The sequence below is a fragment of the Canis lupus genome, chromosome 3 (genome assembly GCF_048164855.1).
Source record: "Canis lupus baileyi chromosome 3, mCanLup2.hap1, whole genome shotgun sequence".
Classification (NCBI taxonomy): Eukaryota; Metazoa; Chordata; class Mammalia; order Carnivora; family Canidae; genus Canis; species Canis lupus.
In genome coordinates this window covers 42,199,103-42,220,046 of record NC_132840.1, presented here as the reverse complement: position 1 = coordinate 42,220,046, position 20,944 = coordinate 42,199,103, and the positions used below count along the sequence as shown (strand labels likewise).

General features: G+C 40.2%; 1 protein-coding gene and 1 long non-coding RNA gene across 8 annotated transcripts in view; one reads left to right on the top strand and one right to left on the bottom strand.

The window, feature by feature from the left end:
* The window catches only part of ALG6 (ALG6 alpha-1,3-glucosyltransferase), a 67,032-nt gene extending 55,264 nt beyond the window's left edge, over window positions 1-11,768 (bottom strand). For 2 of the 5 annotated variants that reach the window (XM_072820567.1, XM_072820571.1), the window contains exons 1-2: window positions 11,651-11,767; window positions 4,886-4,982 (exon numbers count right to left, since the gene is read on the bottom strand). In XM_072820567.1, the coding sequence (XP_072676668.1) occupies window positions 4,886-4,967 (82 nt within the window). In that variant the 5' untranslated portion in view covers window positions 4,968-4,982; window positions 11,651-11,767. Of the gene's footprint in view, window positions 1-4,885; window positions 4,983-10,962; window positions 11,084-11,515; window positions 11,535-11,650 lie in introns of those variants that run through there. The other 3 variants (XM_072820569.1, XM_072820570.1, XM_072820572.1) reach the window with 3 other exon arrangements.
* A 49-nt stretch (window positions 11,769-11,817) lies between these two features.
* On the top strand, window positions 11,818-18,555 carry LOC140630426 (uncharacterized). 3 transcript variants are annotated; one of them, XR_012028197.1, is made up of 3 exons: window positions 11,818-12,128; window positions 12,304-12,461; window positions 15,109-15,331. It is a non-coding gene; the product is annotated as an uncharacterized lncRNA (long non-coding RNA). The 3 variants fall into 3 exon arrangements; XR_012028198.1 differs by lacking the exon at window positions 15,109-15,331 and adding an exon at window positions 16,544-18,555 and having other exon boundaries at window positions 11,818-12,461; XR_012028196.1 differs by having other exon boundaries at window positions 11,818-12,461.
* Window positions 18,556-20,944: the final 2,389 nt, after the last annotated feature.

Genomic DNA, 20,944 nt, shown 5'->3' with positions numbered 1-20,944 from the left:
TTGTGAAGTATGTGGGGTAACAGGGACCCTTCCCTTTGGGAACTGCCTGAATACTAAAAACAGCTTAGAATGGATGACTGAGATGAAATTTGAGCCTGGGTGGCTCAGCGGTGTGGTGCCTGCCTTTGGCCCAGGGCACAATCCTGGAGTCCCAGGATCGAGTCCCACATCGGGTTCCCTGTATGGAGCCTGCTTCTCCCTCTGCCTGTGTCTCTGCCTCTCTCTCTCTCTCTCTCTCTCTCTCATAAATAAATAAATAAATAAATAAATAAATAAATAAATAAATAAATAAATAAATCTTAAAAAAAAAAAAAGGACACAAATGTTTTCTGGTTCATCTCTTGCACTTTGTTAAGAGCTAAGGTTGTGTGTGAGCTTAGAGAGATACTGAATGAAAATAGGACCTGCCTACTTTGGTTCTAGCCAAGATAAAAGGATTCCTGCAGTTGGCCCAACTTGTTCATCATAGAGCTGCACTGAAGTATGAAGCCAGGGCCTAAACTGTTGCTCTTTGTGACCAGCTGAAAGTGGATTTATGTCTTCTTGTGCCCCCAACCAAATTCTATGTCTCACAATTGACCCTTTTTTTTTTTTTAAAGATTTTATTCATTTATTCATGAGAGACACACAAAGAGAGAGAAAGGCAGAGACATAGGTAGAGGGAGAAGCAGGCTCCATGCAGAGCCTGATGTGGGACTCGATCCTGGGACGCTCTGGGCTGAAGGCAGGCACCAAACTGCTGAGTCACCCAGGGATTCCTGACCCTTTTTTATATGACTAAAATGTACCCAACCCTTAACATATCCAAAATGGAATTCATTCATTACCTTCCCCACTGAGCCTGCTGTGTTTTCAAGTCTCAGGATCTCTGAACTAGAAACCAAACTCACTGTCAAAATCTTCCTTCTTATCCCCACACACAATTTTTCATTACATTTTGTTGATTTTTATTCAATGTGGCTCAAAATTAGTCACTTAGACAGGCCTCATCATCCTTTGCCTAGACCACTGCAACCAGCTTTGTGCAACACTTCAAATAAGTGTTATAAATTGATGTAAGGCCACAGCACATATATGCTGCCAGTATGGTCTTGCTACCATCAGCCCCTCCTTGTTCTACTCCAAATTCCATGCTGCCTCTATAGTTGTCTTTTTTTTTTTTTTTAATTTTTTTTTTTTATTTATTATTTATGATAGTCACAGAGAGAGAGAGAGAGAGGCAGAGACATAGGCAGAGGGAGAAGCAGGCTCCATGCGCCGGGAGCCCGACGTGGGATTCGATCCTGGGTCTCCAGGATCGCGCCCTGGGCCAAAGGCAGGCGCCAAACCGCTGCGCCACCCAGGGATCCCTATAGTTGTCTTCTTAAACAGCATACCAGATCATGTGAATTCCCTGCTTAAAAGCCTCCACTGCCTAAAAGATAAACCCTCACACATTACTTTGGCTCACATTCTGGCCCCGTTTATTCCTACATCATCGATGGTCCATCTTAACCATGCACCCTGTATTCCAGTCACACTTACATCCTCAACATATCACAGAGAACTCTTGGTCTTTGTTCATGCTATTTCCTGTCCCTGGAATAGTCTCCCCGCCTCCGTATCTGCCTAGTAAATCCTCCCTCAATCCTTTTCAGAACAAACGTGTTATCATTGTTTTACTCTAAGCCTTTCTTTAAAAAAAAAAAAAAGATTTTATTTATTTGTGAGAGAGAGAGAGAGAACACAAGCAGGGGGAGTGGCAGATGGAGAGGGAGAAGCAGCCCCCTGCCACCCTCCAGCAGGAAGCTGGATGGGGGGCTCCATCCCAGGATCCCAGGATCATGATCTGAGCAGAAGGAAGATGATTAACTGACTGAGCCACCAGGCATCCCTACTCCAAGCCTCTCATCTGAATTAGAAGTCTCTTGTGTTCCAGTCTACTTTATTTATATCACACTATATTTTTATATAGTACATATTTACAAGTCTGTTCTATCCACCTGACTCTGAACATCTGTAGGGAAATAAAAGGGTGATTCAGGGACCCAATTACAGTGTGGGGATAGGGGGGGATTTCCCCTACACATGCAACAAGCAATTCTCAGACACCAACTCCATATCTACAACTCAATCCTAACACTATCTGCCCAAGAGATGCCATCAGATTCCACAGGTTATGGGTTCAGTACTATAAGATTGCCCCCACCCTCCATGTCAGAGGCCAGTCATAAGCCCAGATTCTGGCCAACTAGTTATCAATCAGAGGTTCCAACAACCTCCTCCAACCCTGGATGACAACTGCAAGTCTAAACTGTTACCTGTGCTTCTGATTGGCAGATGTTCCCACAACCTCCTCCTTTGGTCTGATTAATTTCCTAGAGCAGTTCTCAGAACTCAGAGAAACATTTACTTACTAGATTATCAGTTTATTATAAAAAGATGTAACTCAGAATAGCCAAATGTAAGAGATGCAAAGGGCAAGGTATGGGGAAAGAGCGCTGAGCTTCAATTCCCTCTGAGTCTCCATGTGTTCACCAGCTCCATCCTACTTTGGGGTTTTTATGAAGGCTTTATTACAAAAGCATGATTGATTAATCACTGGCCGTTGGTGACTGATTCAACCTCCAGCCTCTCTCCCCTCCCTGGAAATCAGAGGGTGGGACTGAAGGTTCCAACCCTCTAAAGACCCAATTAGGTTTTCCGGGCAACCAGTCCCCATCCATAGATGGGTCCAAAAGCCAGTCATTACCATAGCAAAAGACAACTTTATCACTTTCACTTAGAAAATCCCAAGGGTTTTTAGAGGCTCTGTGCCAGAAGGAGGACAAAGACCAAATATATATTTCTTATAAACCACAATATCATAAGAAAATACCATTTATTATTCTTGGTCACCCTGAAAGCCAGACTGAAAGACTTGATCACCAGTAAAGTATTTTTGCCCACACAGCAGACACTCAATAAACATTCTGGGGTTAAATGATCTGATGTAAAGATCAAATAACAGAACAGTTGTGAAGCATTAATATGCTGATTATATTCCTACACTACCAAAAAAGAAAATATGTTTCATACATATGATCTCAAGTAATCCCCACAACCCTGTTAAAATATATATTAATATTCCCACTTTGTAGAAGAGGTACCTTTGTAAAAGAGGTTCAGAGATTAAATAACTACCCCAAGATCCGGCAGCTAACAAGCAAAGAAAAATGAAGATTTGAGCCCAAGTCTACTGCTGCATCCAAGTGATTTTACTTCTTCATTATTTCTCAGATTCATTTATCTATCTTTTAAATAGCTTAGTTCAGGACTTCTTAGAAGCACAGAGTGGTGTCATAAAAGCACTGATTTTGGAATAAAATACAACTATATTTGAGTCCCAGTTGTCATTTATCGGCTGCCTTATTTTCCACTTGTAAATTAGAGACAATACCTATCTTCAGTAGTGTGGTAAGTAAAAGAAAATGCTAAAAAAATAAATAAAATTAAAATTTAAAAAAATGCTTAGTGTCTAGCATATGGTAAATACTTAAAATAGCTCTTATTTCTATTATTATGATTATGTCATTTGTCTCTTTACCTCCAACCTGCTTCCTATAAACCTTGTGCATTATTACAAAGTTATCTTTCTAAAACACAAGTAATTTGCCAAGCACAGTGTTTAGCTAAATCTCCAGCCGCTCCCTCCGCATCGTTTTGTTCCTTCTTTTTATACTCCAATACTGACTACTTAAAACCATGTTCTCGGGGATCCCTGGGTGGCTCAGTGGTTTAGCACCTGCCTTGGGCCCTGGTCGTGCTCCTGGAGACCCGGGATCGAGTCCCACGTCAGGCTGCCTGCATGGAGCCTCCTTCTCTCTCTGCCTGTGTCTCTGCCTCTCTCTCTCTCTCTCTCTCATGAATAAAATCTTTAAAAAATAAATAAATAAAACCATGCTCTCACTCTACCATCCTTTTGCCCATGTTCCCTATTTCATTTGCCTAGCAAGTTCCAACTCATCCTTCAACCTTGAACTCAAATGTCATCTTCTCTGAAAAGTTTTTTCTAATGCAACTTGATCATTCACTTCTCTATGTAACCTTTGTACTTTACAAATACTTCTAGTCATAATTACCACATTGTCCTGTGACCACTTACCTACTAAAATGTGGACACTTTCAGTACTGGATATTCATGTACTCTAGCACCTAGCAGTGCCTGGACCATGAGCAGTGCTAAATAAATACAGGATTGAATATAATCCTATCCCCCGTCCAGGACCATGTACCATTAATTCTCCCTCCTCTTCTCTTACATCATTCCCAGTCTTATTCTCCATTCCTCTCTTCCTTTCAGTCTAGTAACATGGCCTCTCTACCCTAAACAAACAAAAGCCTCTTTTGATTCCATTCCCACCTTCAGGTACTAGCTCAGTTCTCTTTTTGATACTTAATATGTAATCATTTATCAACTTGTCATCTTCCCCATTAAAATACATTTTTGTTTTCTCATGTCATAAAGCCTATGCTTCTATTTAGCTCTTACACATATTATTTTCACTAGAATTCAATGTTTATTTTCTTGACCATATCAAAAAAGCCTCGAATTCTTCTGTCCCATGGGATCCCTGGGTGGCTCAGCAGTTTAGCACCTGCCTTCGGCTCAGGGCATGATCCTAGAGTCCCAGGATTGAGTCCCACATCATGGAGCCTGCTTCTACCTCAGCCTGTCTCTGCCTCTACCTCAGCCTGTCTCTGCCTCTGTGTGTGTGTGTGTCTCTCATGAATAAACAAATACAATCTTAAAAAAAAAAAAATTCTTCTGTCCCAGTCAGATATCTATAAACTATTATAAAAAGGAGGACGACAAAACTGTTTAAAGGAATATTTATCCATCTTTTAAAGAGTAAAGATGTGTTACCTGAATAAGAATTAAGAGAAACTGTCCACCGTACTGTTAGTCCTATTAAGACCACAATTGTCATCAAGTGCCATTTCTCCATATTTCTTCTTCAAATCTAAGGAGGGAAAAAAATAGGACCAATGCCAAAATACTTTTAATGCATAGTCAGTTACTTCTTTTCTTCATCAGAGAAATGTTATTAAATTCTTTGGGATTAGGAGTTTGAGAGAATTTTAAGTGATACTTCATTTCCAGTTAATATTGACTTTTAGGTCTATGAAGAAGTAGCCTGGAGGGAAAAAAAAAAAAAAAGAAAGACCAAGATTTAGCTGAGCATGGTACAACAAAGAACTCATTAAACCAAGTAGGAAGATAAAGAATTCAGGTGTCAGCAAGAAGGAAAGTGGGTAGTTTTAAGTTCTTTATTCCCTAGTCCTTTAGTTGGGAAATATACCTCAAAAGGCAGCTCTCCATGTTGTTAAATGGGATTCAATATATGTAGTAAAGATATGGTAAGGATGTGGTAAGGACTGGTTCTTACAAGGTAACAAAGAAAAACAACAGATATATAGATAGCAGAATCAATTCCATCTAAAGCATGTTTACCTACATGTAAAAAAAAATATAGTTTAAAAGGCATGATTTATCTTTGGTACAGAGAGGAAGAGGAATTTTACCTTTCTATTTAGTTTCAGAAAGTATTCTACTAATTTATGTAGTTTGATTTTTACTGTTCTTCCAAAATATACTTTGACTAACCACATCTTTCTATCTTATAGAATGAACCTCTACAAGAACTAATAACCCCAAGTCTTTTTTTTTATACCATAATGATTTTGGTATTTTTTTTTACATGTTTTTATTTAAGTTTGATTTGCCAACACATAGTAACACCCAGTGCTCATCCCATCAAGTGCCCTCCTCAGTGCCCATCAGCCAGTTACTCCATCCCTCAACCCCTGCCTCCCCTTCCCCAACCCTTTCTTTGTTTCCCAGAGTTAGGAGTCTCTCATGGTTTGTCACCCTAATTTTTCCTACTCAATTTCCCTCCTTTCCCTCATAATCCCTTTCACTATTTCTTATATTCCACGTATGAGTGAAACCATACGATGATTGTCCTTCTCCAACTGACTTATTTCACTCAGCATAATACCCTCCAGTTCCATCCACATCGAAGCAAATGGTGGGTATTCATCATTTCTAATGGCTGAGTAATATTCCATTGTATATATAGACCACATCTTCTTTATCCATTCATCTGTCGAAGGACATAGAGGCTCCTTCCACAGTTTGGCTATTGTGGACATTGCTGCTATAAACATTGGGGTGAGAAAAAAAAAAAAACATTGGGGTGCAGGTGTCCCAGTGTTTCACTGCATCTGTATCTTTGGGGTAAATCCCCAGTAGTGCAATTGCTGGGTCATAGGGTAGCTCTATTTTTAACTCTTGGAGAACTTCCACATTGTTTTCAAGAGTTGCTGTACCAGTTCACATTCCCACCAACAGTGCAAGAGGGTTCCCCTTTCTCCACATCCTCTGCAACATTTGTTGTGTCCTGTCTTGTTAATTTTCGCCATTCTCACTTGTGTGAGGTGGTATCTCATTGTGGTTTTGATTTGTATTTCCCTGATGGCAAGTGTTGCGGAGCATTTTCTCATGTGCTTGTTGGCCATGTGTATGCCTTCTTTGGTGAAATTTTTGTTCATGTCTTCTGCCCATTTCATGATTGGATTGATTCTTGGGTGTTGAGTTGGTAAGTTCTTTATACATCTTGGACACTAGCCCTTTTTCTGATATGTCATTTGCAAATATCTTCTCCCATTCTGTAGGTTGTCTTTTAGTTTTGTTGACTGTTTCTTTGGCTGTGCAGAAGTTTTTTACCTTGATTAAGTCCCAAGAGTTCATTTTTGCTTTTGTTTCCCTTGTCTTCATAGATGTATCTTGCAAGAAGTTACTGTAGCCAAGTTCAAAAAGGTTGCTGCCTGTGTTCTCCTCTAGGATAATAACTTTTAAGACTGGAAACCCAAGTCTTAAGAGAAAAAGCAGTAAAATGCAATTAACTATTTATATCTTTCTTTCTTTTTTTTTTTTTTTTTTCAGTTTTTTCCTTGGGTTGGATGGTTTAAAAGCAAAAAGCTTTGGGCAGCTCGGGTGGCTCAGTGGCTTAGCGCCACCTTCAGTCCCGAGTGTGGTCCTGGAGAACCGAGATTGAATCCCGCTGTCAGGCTCCCTGCATGGAATGGAGCCTGCTTCTCCCTCTGCCTGTGTCTGTGCCTCTCTCTGTGTCTCTCATGTATAAATAAATAAAATTAAAAATAAATAAAAATATAAAAATAAATAAAAGCAAAAAGCTTTGAGAAATTATGGGCCACAATTATGCGCCACAGGATATACTTTAAATATAACCAAAAAAATACAATAGCCAACTGTAAAAACTAGGAGAAAATTGGCACATTCCACCTACTGAGCAAAAAAAAAATTTTTTAAGGATGTAATAAAACATGTTAGTTTTATTTATTTTTTATTTAAGTTTTTCATTTTAATTCTAGTATAGTTAACAGCGTTATATCAGTTTCAAGTATACAATATAGTGATGAAAATTATTCTCTTATTTAAATATCACAAAGGTCAACTCTAGAACTAATGAAGTCCAGCATCTCAATTAGGTAGAATGACTCAAAGTAGTAAATAAGATTATGTAAAAATATCATGCAAATTTGAATTATATAAATGCCCTTTCCTCCCTCCTACAGCATCCATTTTTAATCATTTTACTATTCACTAGAACTTCTATCACAGAGGCAAAGTAAGGGGAAAACTTAAAATTCAATCCCTTTCCAAAGTTGATTCTTGATTTCATACAAGGTTATTATAAACTACTCAGATTCTTTTTTTTTTTTAAGTAGGCTCCACGCCCAGTATGAAGCCACCGGGGATGCCCATCAAAAAGCCCCTTTTCAATATGCTGCACTCTACATTCTAGAATTGCAATACAACACTATATTTTACTTAGATATCATGTTTAAAATTGATTTTAGAAATGCTAATTCCGGGATCCCTGGGTGGCGCAGTGGTTTAGCACCTGCCTTTGGCCCAGGGCACGATCCAGACCCGGGATCGAATCCCACGTCGGGCTCCCGGTGCATGGAGCCTGCTTCTCCCTCTGCCTATGTCTCTGTCTCTCTCTGTGACTATCATAAATAAATAAAAATTTAAAAAAAAATTTAGAAATGCTAATTCTTAGATTTGAAAATATAGCTTAACTAATATTCCATCTAGGAAATTTAAATCACTAATATGACCAAGTTAAGTCAATAATTCACAGTTCCAGAAAATCCTGTATAAGTACTTCCTCAGGAATCTTAAGTAACAAAAATAAGAGTGCCAATAACACCAAATAATCATAACAAACTTTAAAAGAACATAATGCTTAACTAATATTTGCTGCTGATCAAGTTGGCTAAGAGCACAATGGTGGAAAGGAAAACATAAAGAATCACAACCAAGGGGATCCCTGGGTGGCTCAGCGGTTTAGCGCCTGCCTTTGGCCCAGGGCGCCATCCTGGAGTCCCGGGATCGAGTCCCACGTCGGGCTCCCGGCATGGAGCCTGCTTCTCCCTCCTCCTGTTTCTCTGCCTCTCTGTCTATCATAAATAAATAAATAAATCTTTAAAAAAAAAAAAAAGAATCACATCCAAAAAGATCTGAACATCTATGATGAACTAAATCTAATTCCAGAAATGACAGAAATAAAATCAAAGCTCTGCACTTAAATGTGAAAAAAAATCAATAAAAATCAACTGCATGAAGACTGAAAGGGAGGTAACATGTCATAAATAACTGTCAGTCCTATAGGAATGCAGAACCAATGACCAGTGTACTTTGATTTAAAAGTAAAAAGTTTAAAAATGAAATTAAAAGTAAAAAAGCTTAATTAGGTTTTTTTTTAAAGTTTTATTTTTTGTTTTTTAGTAATCTCTATACCCAATGAGTAGCTCAAATTTACCATCCTGAAAAATCAAAAGTCACATGCTCTTCCGACTGAGTCAGCTAGCCAACTGGCCAAGTAAAAAGCAAAAAAATATATATGTTAGGAAAGGTTTTTTAACAATGATAGCTGTCCAAAAATGAAACAAGCAGCTTGAAAAGGGGGTTCTTCTCTAACAGGTTCAAAAAGAAAACTGAACAACTACTTGAAAGAATATTTTTAAAGTGTAGAACAGATGACTAATTTTTAAAGTGTCTACTAAATCCAATTTTGGAAATATATTATGTGCTAAATTAATATAAATCCTGAAAATACAAAAGAAGAGTTGGTTTCCCAACACATTAATGTTTCCATAATTCCCAAGTTACCCAGGATCATCAGTTTTGAGGTGTTTCTTTGTTATTTAGTAAAATGGATAGGCCTTCCCATCCTTTACAAGTGACTCCCAGTAGAAGTTGAAGGGCATAAAAAACATCTCTTCCTCACTTTCTACTTAGAGTAAAATGCAAGTACTCCAGCCATAAGACCCTTTAAGATCTGACCTCTGCCAGCCTCTCAGATTTCATCTCCTCCCACTTTCCAAGGTCTTCCTACTCTTCCAAGGACCCATCAATTTCATTATCCCTGTTCCTTTCCTCTACTTGGAATGCTCTCACCCAGCTCAATGGCTAACCTTTTGTCATTCCTCTTGTGTATTAAATCACCCCTACCCCACTCCCAAAGATCATCCCTGACCATCCTATTAAAGTTTCCACCTCTTACTGTTTGAACCATTTACCTTAATTATTTTCACTATCAGAAATTATCTTTTTACACAACACAGAACAATCTCACAAATACTTAGTAAAAAAAAAAAAAAAAAAAAAAACTAGATAGGGGCACCTGGGTGGCTGTCACTTGGGCATCTGCCTTTGACTCAGGTCATGATCTCAGTGTCCTGGCATCAAGCCCTGCCATCAGGCTCTCTGCTTAGCAGCGAGTCTGCTTCTCCCTTTCCTTCTGTGATCTCTCTTGCTATCTCTCTCCCTCAAAAATAAATAAATAAATAAATAAATAAATAAATCAAATCTTTTTTAAAAATAAAGACAAAGAAAAAGCTAGATACTAGGGGTGCTGGGCTGGTTCAGTTGGTGGAGTTTGTGACTCTTGATCTCAGGGTTGTGAGTTCAAGTCCTAAGTTGAGTGTAAAGGTTACTTAAAAACAAAACCTTAAAAAAATTAAAAAAATAAAAAAACAGGCTAGACACCAAAAAATACATATTATATGGTTCCTTTTATGAAAGGCTCATAAATAGATAAAACTAATATATGGTTAGAAATCAATAAAAAGGGATGCCTGGGTGGCTTAGAGGTTGAGTGGCTGCCTTTCGCTCAGGTGGTGATCCTGGTGTCCTGGGACTGAGTCCCACATTGGGCTCCCTGCATGGAGCCTGCTTCTCCCTCTGCCTATGCCTCTGCCTCTCTGTGTGTGTCTCTCATGAATAAATAAATAAAATCTTAAAAAAAAATCAATAAAGAGGTTACCTTTGGGGAGAAGAAGGAATGGTGACTGGGAGAGGTCTCCACGGAGGCTTTCTAAGAAGCTGTAAATGTTCTGGGGCTTTGCAAGGGGAGTGGGGGTGAGGGGGGTCTTGTTTTTAAGAGAGAGAGAGGGGACGGAGGGGCAGAGGGGAAGGGAGGGGCAGAGGAAGAGGGAGAAAGAGAGAATCTTTGACAGGCTCCATGCCCAGTAGGGAGCCCCAAGCTGGGCTCCATCTCAAGACCTTGAGGTCACGACCTGATCAAGAGTCCTTGTCTTAAAGGCCTGGGCCATCCAGGCATCCCCAAAGTTGTTTTTTGATTTGAGTGGTGGTTAAAAGATGCGTTTACTTCACGATATATCAGCAAGTTACAAATTATGATTGCTGTATTTTCTTGTACATATGTTATATTCCAATAAAAAGGCATAAAAGGAAATTACGTTTAAAAAAAATAAAATTATATTTCTTTGACAACTAGAATATAAATTTCGTGCAAGCCAGGCAGGATCCTCTCGCCTTTGCCCCTAGGTCTATTCCTTGCACTTAGAACAATGTGGCAGAAAGCAAAGTACTCCTAAAATACTTGCCGAATGGAGATCTTCCTGTGTATGAAGGCGGCAAGTAATTTTAGGGTCATTTGTGGCTAATTATAAGGCTTAACGGATCTCTTCTTGAACAGTAAGAAGGGCTCTGTATTACTTTTTCCATCTGCAAAGCAAAGCACAGTAACTTTCTAACCGACCCACACGACACGAAGTTTTCACGCAGGTGGCAGGTTAAGTTTTCCCTCCTACTTTGCCCTAAGATGAGTACATTTCGGTCAAAACCAAATATAAAACAAAACCTCGGCGGTTCGCTTCGGAACAAATTCCAGGGCCGAATTTGTTCTTTTTGAGTCTGAACGGTCCGTCCCCCAAAGTGGGCCCGACACCCAGTGAGGAGCATGTCTGGCATAAGAGGGGGGGGGGGTCCTAACGCTTCTCCTCCGCTCCTGCAGCACCCAGACCCTCAAGACCGCAGGATCAAGGGCGCCAAGGAAGCCCAGGCCGCCGCCAAGCCAACGCGCCCCCCGCCCCCGCCCCCCAGCGAGCCAGCAGGCCGACCCGGGGAGGCCCCGCCAGCTGCCCCCTCCTCTCACACCTGGAGCGGGGGAGGGAGCCCGGCTGCCACCTGCGCGCGCGATCGCTGCGCGTCGCGAGTCCCCCTCCGCCGCGCTCCCCTCCGCCGCCCACCCCGGCCGCGCAGCCCGGACGCCCCAGGCTCCCCGCCTCTTACCCCTCAGCCCGCGCCACGGCGGGGTTCGCGCCCGCAGCTCCCCGAGGCAGGCGCCTGCGCGCTCGCCCCCGCGGCGGAGCGCTTCCCTCGCGCCTTCCGCTTCCGCGTGCGCGCGCGTGCCGGGCGCCGGAGCGAGCCCGTCGGGCGTGAGGGGCGGGGCCGGGGGAAGGCGCGGAGACGGGGCGGCGGGCTTAGGAGGCGGAGCGGCGGGCGCTGGAACCCGAGAGGCCTCCGGTCCCGGGTTAGGCCGGGGGCAGGTGGAAAGCCCCTTGCTCTTCTTTCCCGGGATGATGGCCAAATCCTGAGCGGCTGCTTAGTCCACGGATTCCTGTCAGGGGCGCGTCCCGGCTCCCTTCACAGAGTGGAGAGCCCTTGGCTGATCCTCGCCACCGGGCAGTGGGTCTTCCTCAGACCAGAAAGCCAACCTGCTTCGCCCTCTTCAAGCCTCATGCCTGCGAAGAAGAATGTACTAAGGCTGGTAAGTCACTTCATGCAAGAAACATCAAGCGTCCGACCACTTTTTAGAGCCTGTGGGTTGTGCGGAAGAACAGGCCTGCCTGCCCTCAAGTAGCCACTACCCCTCTCCTGTCGGACGGCTTGGATCACCTCTTCCCAAACTTGCCCGAAATAACTACCTTCCCTCCTTTGTTCAGAGAATGCACACATTTCTGCCTGCTGAATCCTGCCCTTCTCTATAAACCAGCACCTCTGATTCATAATCCATAAGTACCTGCAAATATTGGACTATGGCTTTATACTAAGTGGGTCTGCACAACTCTCTGGATCTACTTTTCTTCATCTGTGAATAGTGGTAAGTCTAGGTAAACTTCTAGATCTAAAGATCTAAAAACGTTATTGTATATTTAAAAGACTGTCAAGGGGTACTTGGGTGGTTCAGTCTTTTATTTATTTTTTTTTTATATTTTATTTACTTATTCATGAGAGACACAGGCAGAGGGAGAAGCAGGCTCCATGCAAGCAAGCCCGACGCGGGACTCGATCCCAGGTCTCCAGGATCTGGCCCTGGGCTGAAGGCAGCGCTAAACCGCTGAGCCACCCGGGCTGCCCGGCTCAGCCTTTTAAACATCTGCCTTCAGCTCAGATCATGATCCCAGGGTCCTGGGATCCAGCCCCATTTGGGCTCCCCCACTCAGCAAGGAGCTTGCTCCTCCCTCTCCCCCACCCCCACCGACTCCCCCCCCCCCACCCCCCTACCCCGCTCTGGCTCTCTCTTGTTCTCTCTTTCTCTCAAATAAATAGATAAAACCTTTTTTTAAAAAAATAAAATGAGGGCAGCCCCGGTGGCTCAGTGGTTTAGCGCTGCCTTCAGTCCGGGGTGTGATCCTGGAGACCCTGGATCGAGTCCCACATCGGGCTCCCTGCATGGAGCCTGCTTCTCCCTCTGCCTGTGTCTCTGTTTCCCTCTCTCTCTGTGTGCCTCTCATGAATAAATAAAAATCTTTAAAAAAAAAATAAAAATAAAAAATAAAATGAATGAAAAATAAAAGACTGTCAAAACTAGAAATATGGAGAAATGTGTGACCAAGTCCCTGCCCTCAAGAGATTTTTCATTAGAAAGACATTTTCATGCATAAAAAGATAGCAAAAAAAAAAAGATAGAAAGCAATAGAAGGGAGTACATGCTAAATGTCAGATTATTGATATATGCATTGAGTACTGTAGTTCAGAGAAGAAATTAAAACTAAATTAAAAGCTATCAGGAAATGCTTTCCCTGGAGCAGTCAGCTGAGCTTTGAAGGAAAGCCTGGAGGATGGGAGTAGAACTCCAGGCCAAGGAGGAAATGGTTAAAGCCAAAGTTGTGGCAGCTAAAAAGTGCAGAACATTTCCTGCAGTTCCAGATGGTAGGTGACAAAACTGGAAAGGAATAATTGGGGAAGAGCCCTGAATGTGGTGGCTGTGGCATTTGGAATTTATTCAATGATCAGTAAGGAGCCATTAAATGACTTTTAGCAGGGAGTCAAGTGTACAGTACAATGTTAGAGAAAATTTAAAGTGGTGATAACCACTTTATCAGATGAATCAGAGAAAGAGATAGAAATCATTATAGTAGTCCATGCATGATTAGACAAAGGCCTGGACTGAGATGGTAATAGTGGAACCAGAAAAGAAAAAAATCAATGCAACAGGAAGAATGGACAGGTCCTGGTAAACAGATATGTAGAAGTGAAACAAAGGAGAGGGTAAAATCATGGAAAGTTCCCAAGGTTTCATGTTGAATTACTAGAAAATCTGGGATGCCTGGGTGGCTCAGTGGTTGAGTGTCAGCCTTTTGCTCAGATCATGATCGCCGGGTCCCAGGATCAAGTCCCACATCAAGCTCCCTGTAGGAAGCCTGCTTCTCCTTCTGTCTATGTCTCTGCCTCTGTGTGTCTCTCATGAATAAATATATAAAATCTTAAAAAAAAAAAAGAATTACTAGAAAATCTGAAAGATCTAGGGAAGCTTAGGGAGAAGCTGGTTTGGAGGGCAAGACCATGCACTATATTGAGTTTGAGGTGACAGCAAGACAACAAATTAGTAATCTGTAGATACCGGTTATGAATCAGAGCCTAGAAAAACAATTGGGGTTGAAAATAGAGATATGAAAGTCTTTCATTTGGCTGAAGAATAAGGGAGACAGTTCAGTGGGATAATAGACAACCATACTTCAATAAACCCATATTTAAGGTCAAAAGGAAAAAGACAAGATGATGAAGGATATTTCATGGTTACAAGTATAGGGGAGAATCCAGTACATTGCAAGATACAAATATTAAGCATCTTGTGGACAAGAACTATGTTTGACACACTAAAAATCATCATGTTTTATTGAATTTTATTGGCTCCATCAATTGTAAGAAGCACCTACAGGTAAGAAAGCTCCCATTTAAACCAGTTATCACTGTAAAATATAATTTCAGAAATATTAATATATGAGAAATACACATCTTCAAATGATGAGATTGGTATAAGCCTCTCTCCTAGCTTCTGGCAGAGAATTAACACATTTTTTACTTAAAATGTTCATTGAGGGATCCCTGGGTGGCGCAGCGGTTTGGCGCCTGCCTTTGGCCCAGGGCGCGATCCTGGAGACCCGGGATCGAGTCCCACGTCGGGCTCCCGGTGCATGGAGCCTGCTTCTCCCTCTGCCTGTGTCTCTGCCTCTCTCTCTCTCTCTCTGTGACTATCATAAATAAATAAAAATTAAAAATAAATAAATAAATAAATAAATAAAATGTTCATCGAATAAATAGTAGAAGGGACTTCATAGCTGAACAGCCCCACCACCACATCTACATCCTACTTCTGTTCTTTCCCTCTAGTAGATACTATCATTGCTGAAAGCCCAGTGCCTGTACATAACAGATTCTCAGTAAATGCATTTTGAATGAGGTCATTAGGGTAAGCCCTCATCCAATCTGACTGTGTCCTTATAAGAAAAGGAATTTGGTCACAGATATGCCGATACACAGAGGAGAGACCATGTGAAGACACAGGGAGAAGATGGCCGTCTACAGCCAAGGAAATAGGTCTCTGAAGAAACCAACCCTGCTGACACCTTGATCTTGGACATCTGACCTCCAGAAGTGTACCAAAATAAATTTTTGTTGTTTAAGTCATCCTATTGTGGTATTTTGTATGGCAGCCCTAATAAACCAATACATACCTTATGAAAGGTACTCTCAATACTCGATGCACTAGGCAAACTTCTTCATATAAATCATAGTTTTACGGTAGTTTCTAGCTCCTTCCCGAGATTACTAAGAAACTAAGGAAAACCTTTTCTATCTTGAGCCCAGAGCCTTCCTGAATCTATGTGAAAATCATTCATCTGATTATAGCTACTCTTTGAAATAGAATTATTTTTCCCGTCTGTACATCTTCCTAATTTGATCCTTGTATGTCATTTTCCTTCATTCTGCAATCTGCAAGTTTCATTATTCTCTTGCCCTCTCCAAGGAATAAGCCCACCTAAGTAGGATAGAGTTAGAGTTAACCCCCACATTTCCAAGTTTCATGATAGCCATTAGCAAAATAGTTTCTTTTATATACTAAAAACCTGGGCAGCCCCAATGGCCCAGCAGTTTAGCGCCGCCTTCAGCCCAGGCATGATCCTAGAAACCCCAGATCAAGTACAGTGTTGGGCTCCCTGCATGGATCCTGTTTCTCCCTCTGCCTGTGTCTCTGCCTCTCTCTCTTTGTGTCTCTCATGAATAAAATCTTTAAAAAAAAAATCTTTCATATCCAATCCTGTTAATCCAGACAATAACTCAGAATCGTAGAACAGGTATTATTATCCCTTTCTGATATACAAGAAAACTTGAAAGCAACATTTCCCAAAGCATGCTCTATAGAACTTTCATTCAGTGAAATAAATATTGAAAAAATATATATTTATATATGAAGACAGTCTTGTTGCAGAGATAAATTTGGTAACAATTGACTCTAGGGATGCCTGGGTGGCTCAGCAGTTAAGCATCTGCCTTCAGCCTAGGGCATGATCCTGGAGTCCCACATCGGGCTCTCTGCATGGAGCCTGCTTCTCCCTCTGTGCCTATGTCTCTGCCTCTCTCTGTGTGTGTCTCTCATGAATAAATAAATAAAATCTTTTCTTTTAAAAAATTGACTCTACTAATGTAAAAAGGATTCCTTACTCCAAGTCTTTTTAGAGCCTTATGTATATCATGATTCTCCAAGAGAATATGGCATTTTCAGACTTCTTTGACCATGGTATCCTATCCCCACATTCTACTCCACCTCCCACTTCCCATCTTACAGAGTGGTCCATGAAACACATAGTTGGAAATACTGGTTTGAGACATTGTGTGATTTCTGTAAGAGCAAATAAATGTCAGAATTATGATTAAACATGGATCTTATTTTATTTTCAGGTCCATAGAAAAGAACTCAGAAACATAGAGATTGCATACCAAAAAACGCCAAACCATTGACATGAGGACTGTCCTTAGTAAAACTATGAACTTTGAAAGTTAATTATAAAATAAAACTAAGTGGAAAAAAAGCAATCCCTAAAAATCAGAAATAAAATTAAAAAAAAAAAAAAAAACCTGAAATGCGTATCCAGTTGGTGGCTCAACTATAAAGAAAATAACTCTGCCAAGTGATTTTAAAACAGGGTAACTTGGGACGCCTGGGTGGCTCAGCAGCTGAGTGGCTGCCTTTGATTTAGGCGTGGTCCCGGAGTCCGGGGATGGACTCCCGCATAGGGCTTCCTGCATGGAGCCTGCTTTTCCCTCTGCCTGTGTCTGCCTCTCTCTCTCTCTCTCTCTCTCTCTCTCTCTCTCTCTGTCGTGAATAAATAAAATATTTTGAAAAGATGCTTTAGAAACCTTTTTTAAAAATACATGGTAATTTGGCAGTAAATTCCTACTACAATATAACCTAAGGAAAAAGATCTGTTTAAAAAAATAAAATGAGGGACGCCTGGGTGGCTCAGCGGTTTAGCGCCTGCCTTCCGCCCAGGGCGTGATCCTGGAAGCAGGAAGCCTGCTTCTCTCTACCTATGTCTCTGCCTCTCTCTCTCATGAGTAAATAAATAAAATCTTTAAATAAATAAATGAATGAATAAAATAACTGCTATTAGTAAATGTGTTGTTGGTATTAGGACTAGTGCTGTATGTGTAAAGTGGGATAAAGAAAATGAAGGTTTATATGATAATTCAAATTGTATCATGCTGGTGTTTTGATATCAAGATTCTTGGTATGAGAAATGAGTTAAGATGTAAAATGGAAGTTAAATATCAGTATAAACTCATGATTTGGGCAGCCCAGGTGGGTCAGCGGTTTAGCACCACCTTCAACCCAGGGCGTGATCCTGAAGACCTGGGATTGAGTCCCACATCAGGCTCCCTTCATGGAGCCTGCTTCTCCCTCTGCCTGTGTCTCTGCCTCTCTTTCTGTGTCTCTCATAAATAGATAAATAAAATATTTAAAAAAATAAAATAAACTCATGATTTATTTTACTGAATTATGGAAGGGAAGGAAAGAAAGAAGGGAGAGAGGAAGGGAGGAAATAGAAAACATACTGCCTAGCTTTTTTTACTGAGAGGACTTAAAACAAAGATGAACTCAGTAATAATGAGCATCCAGATTGTGGATCCAAATAACAAGCACACAGATTGTGTCTTGAAATACAATCCTATTATAAGGAACCAAGGATTCTGGGAGAAATAGCTAACTTGTTACAAGTCTGGAGAAAAAATAAATATACAAAAATCTGGGACATTTTATTATACTATCAAGGAAACTATCAAAAACTATAGCCAATGTCAAAAAGTCTCAGGAGCCAACTTGAAGAAACTCCTACTGGCCATAAATGAGACACATTGAGCATCAGTAAGCATAATAACCAATGGATTGAAACACATCAAATTTGAATTGTCTGTGGAATCGTTGCATTCTCCATGAGCTCATGATGATATTAAAAAATCACCAATGGAGGAAGCTAGTAAACCACTTATTTCGAAAACTGGTAAATAAAGAATCAGTTATTCTGCCTTTGTTATACAAATTATTCCACTGGGTAGCCAAATAGTTTTTACATACACACACGGTCACCCTTGTTTCAAACCACTGAACAGCCTTATAGATGAGACTAATTGCTTTTGGGACTTCAGAAACTTACCTCATATTTGAATGGGACCAAAGTGGAATCAACCCTAACTACATCATTTTCTACTGTGAACAGAGTGATTTAAATGTCTTTATTGCGGGGCAGCCCTGGTGGCTTAGCGGTTTAGCACCGCCTTCAGCCCAGGGCATGATCCTGGAGAGTCCTACGTTGAGCTCCCTGCATGGAGCCTGCTTCTCCCTCTGCCTGTGTCTCTCTTTCTCTCTCTCTGTGTGTCTCTAATAAATAAAATCTAAAAAAATAAAGAATAAATGTCTTTATTGCTTAAACGAAGCTAATTAAGGTAGTTTATAATTATTTATGGATATACTCATTTACTCAACAAATATTTATTGCATAAATAGCCTGCTCTTAAGGCGTCTATAGACCAGGGGATCCCTGGGTGGCTAAGCGGTTTGGCGCCTGCCTTTGGCCTAGGGTGTGATATTGGAGTCCCGGGATTGAGTCCCATGTTGGGTTCCCTGCGTGGAGCCTGCTTCTCCCTCTGCCTGTGTCTCTGTCTCTCTCATAAATAAATAAATAAAATCTTAAAAAAAAAAGGAGTCTATAGACCAACATTTTATACAGTCCAAGAGATAATAAATCGTTATTATTTTTGCTGTCAATTTCAGATGCCACTTCTAATATTCTCATACAAATTCAAAATTTTCAACTGTATATATATAAAATCATACATATAAAATAATTTTGTTGATATGGACCATAAAAGAAATAATACGTGTTCCTGCCACATAATTCAAACACTGTTGTAACAGGATCTAGGAACAATTCTAAGAAGTTCATATTTTTGTATCTTTATTTATATTGAGATGTAAATAAAACATGAAATATATATATCTATAAAGGTCTACAGATACAATTTGGCATGGAAATCTAAGTTCTTTAAAATCATAAGATTTTACAACTCTGTTTTTAAGTTACTAAAATGGAAGATGGTGCTTATATCTTTACAGATAAAAAGAGTTCTTTAATGTGGCAATGCAATGTATTCATTGGTTCATGGTCCCCAAACCTCCAAGGAGTGTTGCAAATCTACATCTCTCTCATCACCGGATTTTGAATTTAAATTTAAATATATGATATATGATATAAATTAACATATTTTGAAGAATTATAAACATCTATAATTTCCAATAATGAGTAACAATGTTGGGTCAGTGTTTAACTACATTTGTAAAGCCACTGTGATAACACAAATGCTACTTTATTACTTTATCTCCAGTGTCTTTCACAACTGAGTGGATTGTCACACTCTATTATGTGACACACAGATCCATTGGCTAGAGCTATCATGGTACTTATCTAAAACGGTCTTTGAAAATGAAAATTTGGGCTAAATATAAAGAAGGCAACCTGGCAGTAAGAGCTATTCAAACCAAAAAGTCTCCCCAAGGGAAATGGTAAGAACTCCATTTTAAAATAATATAAATCAAGATGGTAGGAGGTTCCAACTTGTAAATTTTACAGTAAATACATCAAGATTTAAAGTCAGATTTTTAAATAAATTTTTACTTATAGTAAAGGATGAAAGTCCATACCAGAGAAACAGGATAAGTCACAAAATAAAGCCTTTGCTTTCTACACAATTTTTTGCTTTGGCTCACCAATTTTTTAAAAAGATTGCCAAACTAAAAAAGAGCACTGAGGAGAAGGGTAAGACACAAAATATGTAAGGTGTGATTTTTTTTTTATCACCATTTTGTTTTACAGTGGGTTGGGGTTTGGTTTTAATGAGAAGGGAGATGGCAGATATTGTCAATAGCAGCACTCTGCCCCTGGGAACATGGATTAAAAAATCTAAATGAGATACCACATGTGCCCAATAATAGTAGCTACTACATATCACCTGAATGATTCTCATAAAACTAAAGGAAGAACCTAGGTGCTTTGATGGTGTGAAGGAAAATAATCCTTCCTAGATATGCAGTGAAGACAGGTTTGGAAAAAACTCTATAAAAAGTTATTTTCTATAATTGATGGAGTTAGTTTTCTGGAATAAGACTACTGTTGAATCCACAGTGGTCAGTTAAGCAGGAGAAATAACCTCTAGGTGCCCTTTCTTTCCTAGGATTTCTTTCAGGATCTGGAGCAGGAGGCTAGGAGGAGGAAAACATCTTAAATTATAGCACCCAAATTTGCAACCCAAGAATGTATATAAGAAAAAATAAAAACAACAAAAAGAATTTTTTTTTCTAAAACCTCTACCCAAAACTGTAATAGATGATCATTGTGTTTACATTTCAAATACTGGAGCACTTATTCTTTATAATTGTTCTTGGGAAAGAATGGAACTATTGCATTACCCTAGGTATACATTTGGGCTGATTGGGAGGGTGGGGCCAGAGAGTACTAAATCCTATTCAAATAAATAAGAGGGACTAAGAAAAGTGTGAACAGTCATTCTCCAAAATACACCCCAGTGAAATGCAATTACAATTTATCACATACCCTGCATTTTCCTCTCCAAAGAATTCTGCAGAACATTGTAGTTTAAAAGAAATGCACCAAAGCTGGTATCTACATTCAGCCCTAATTTGACTCCTTGATTTGTTATCTGCTAGAAGCTTTCTGTGTATACTCTTTCCAAATGAATTTTCCCTAAAGGCATCAAGGAAGTAGAAAACCTTTCTCTAAAGGTTCC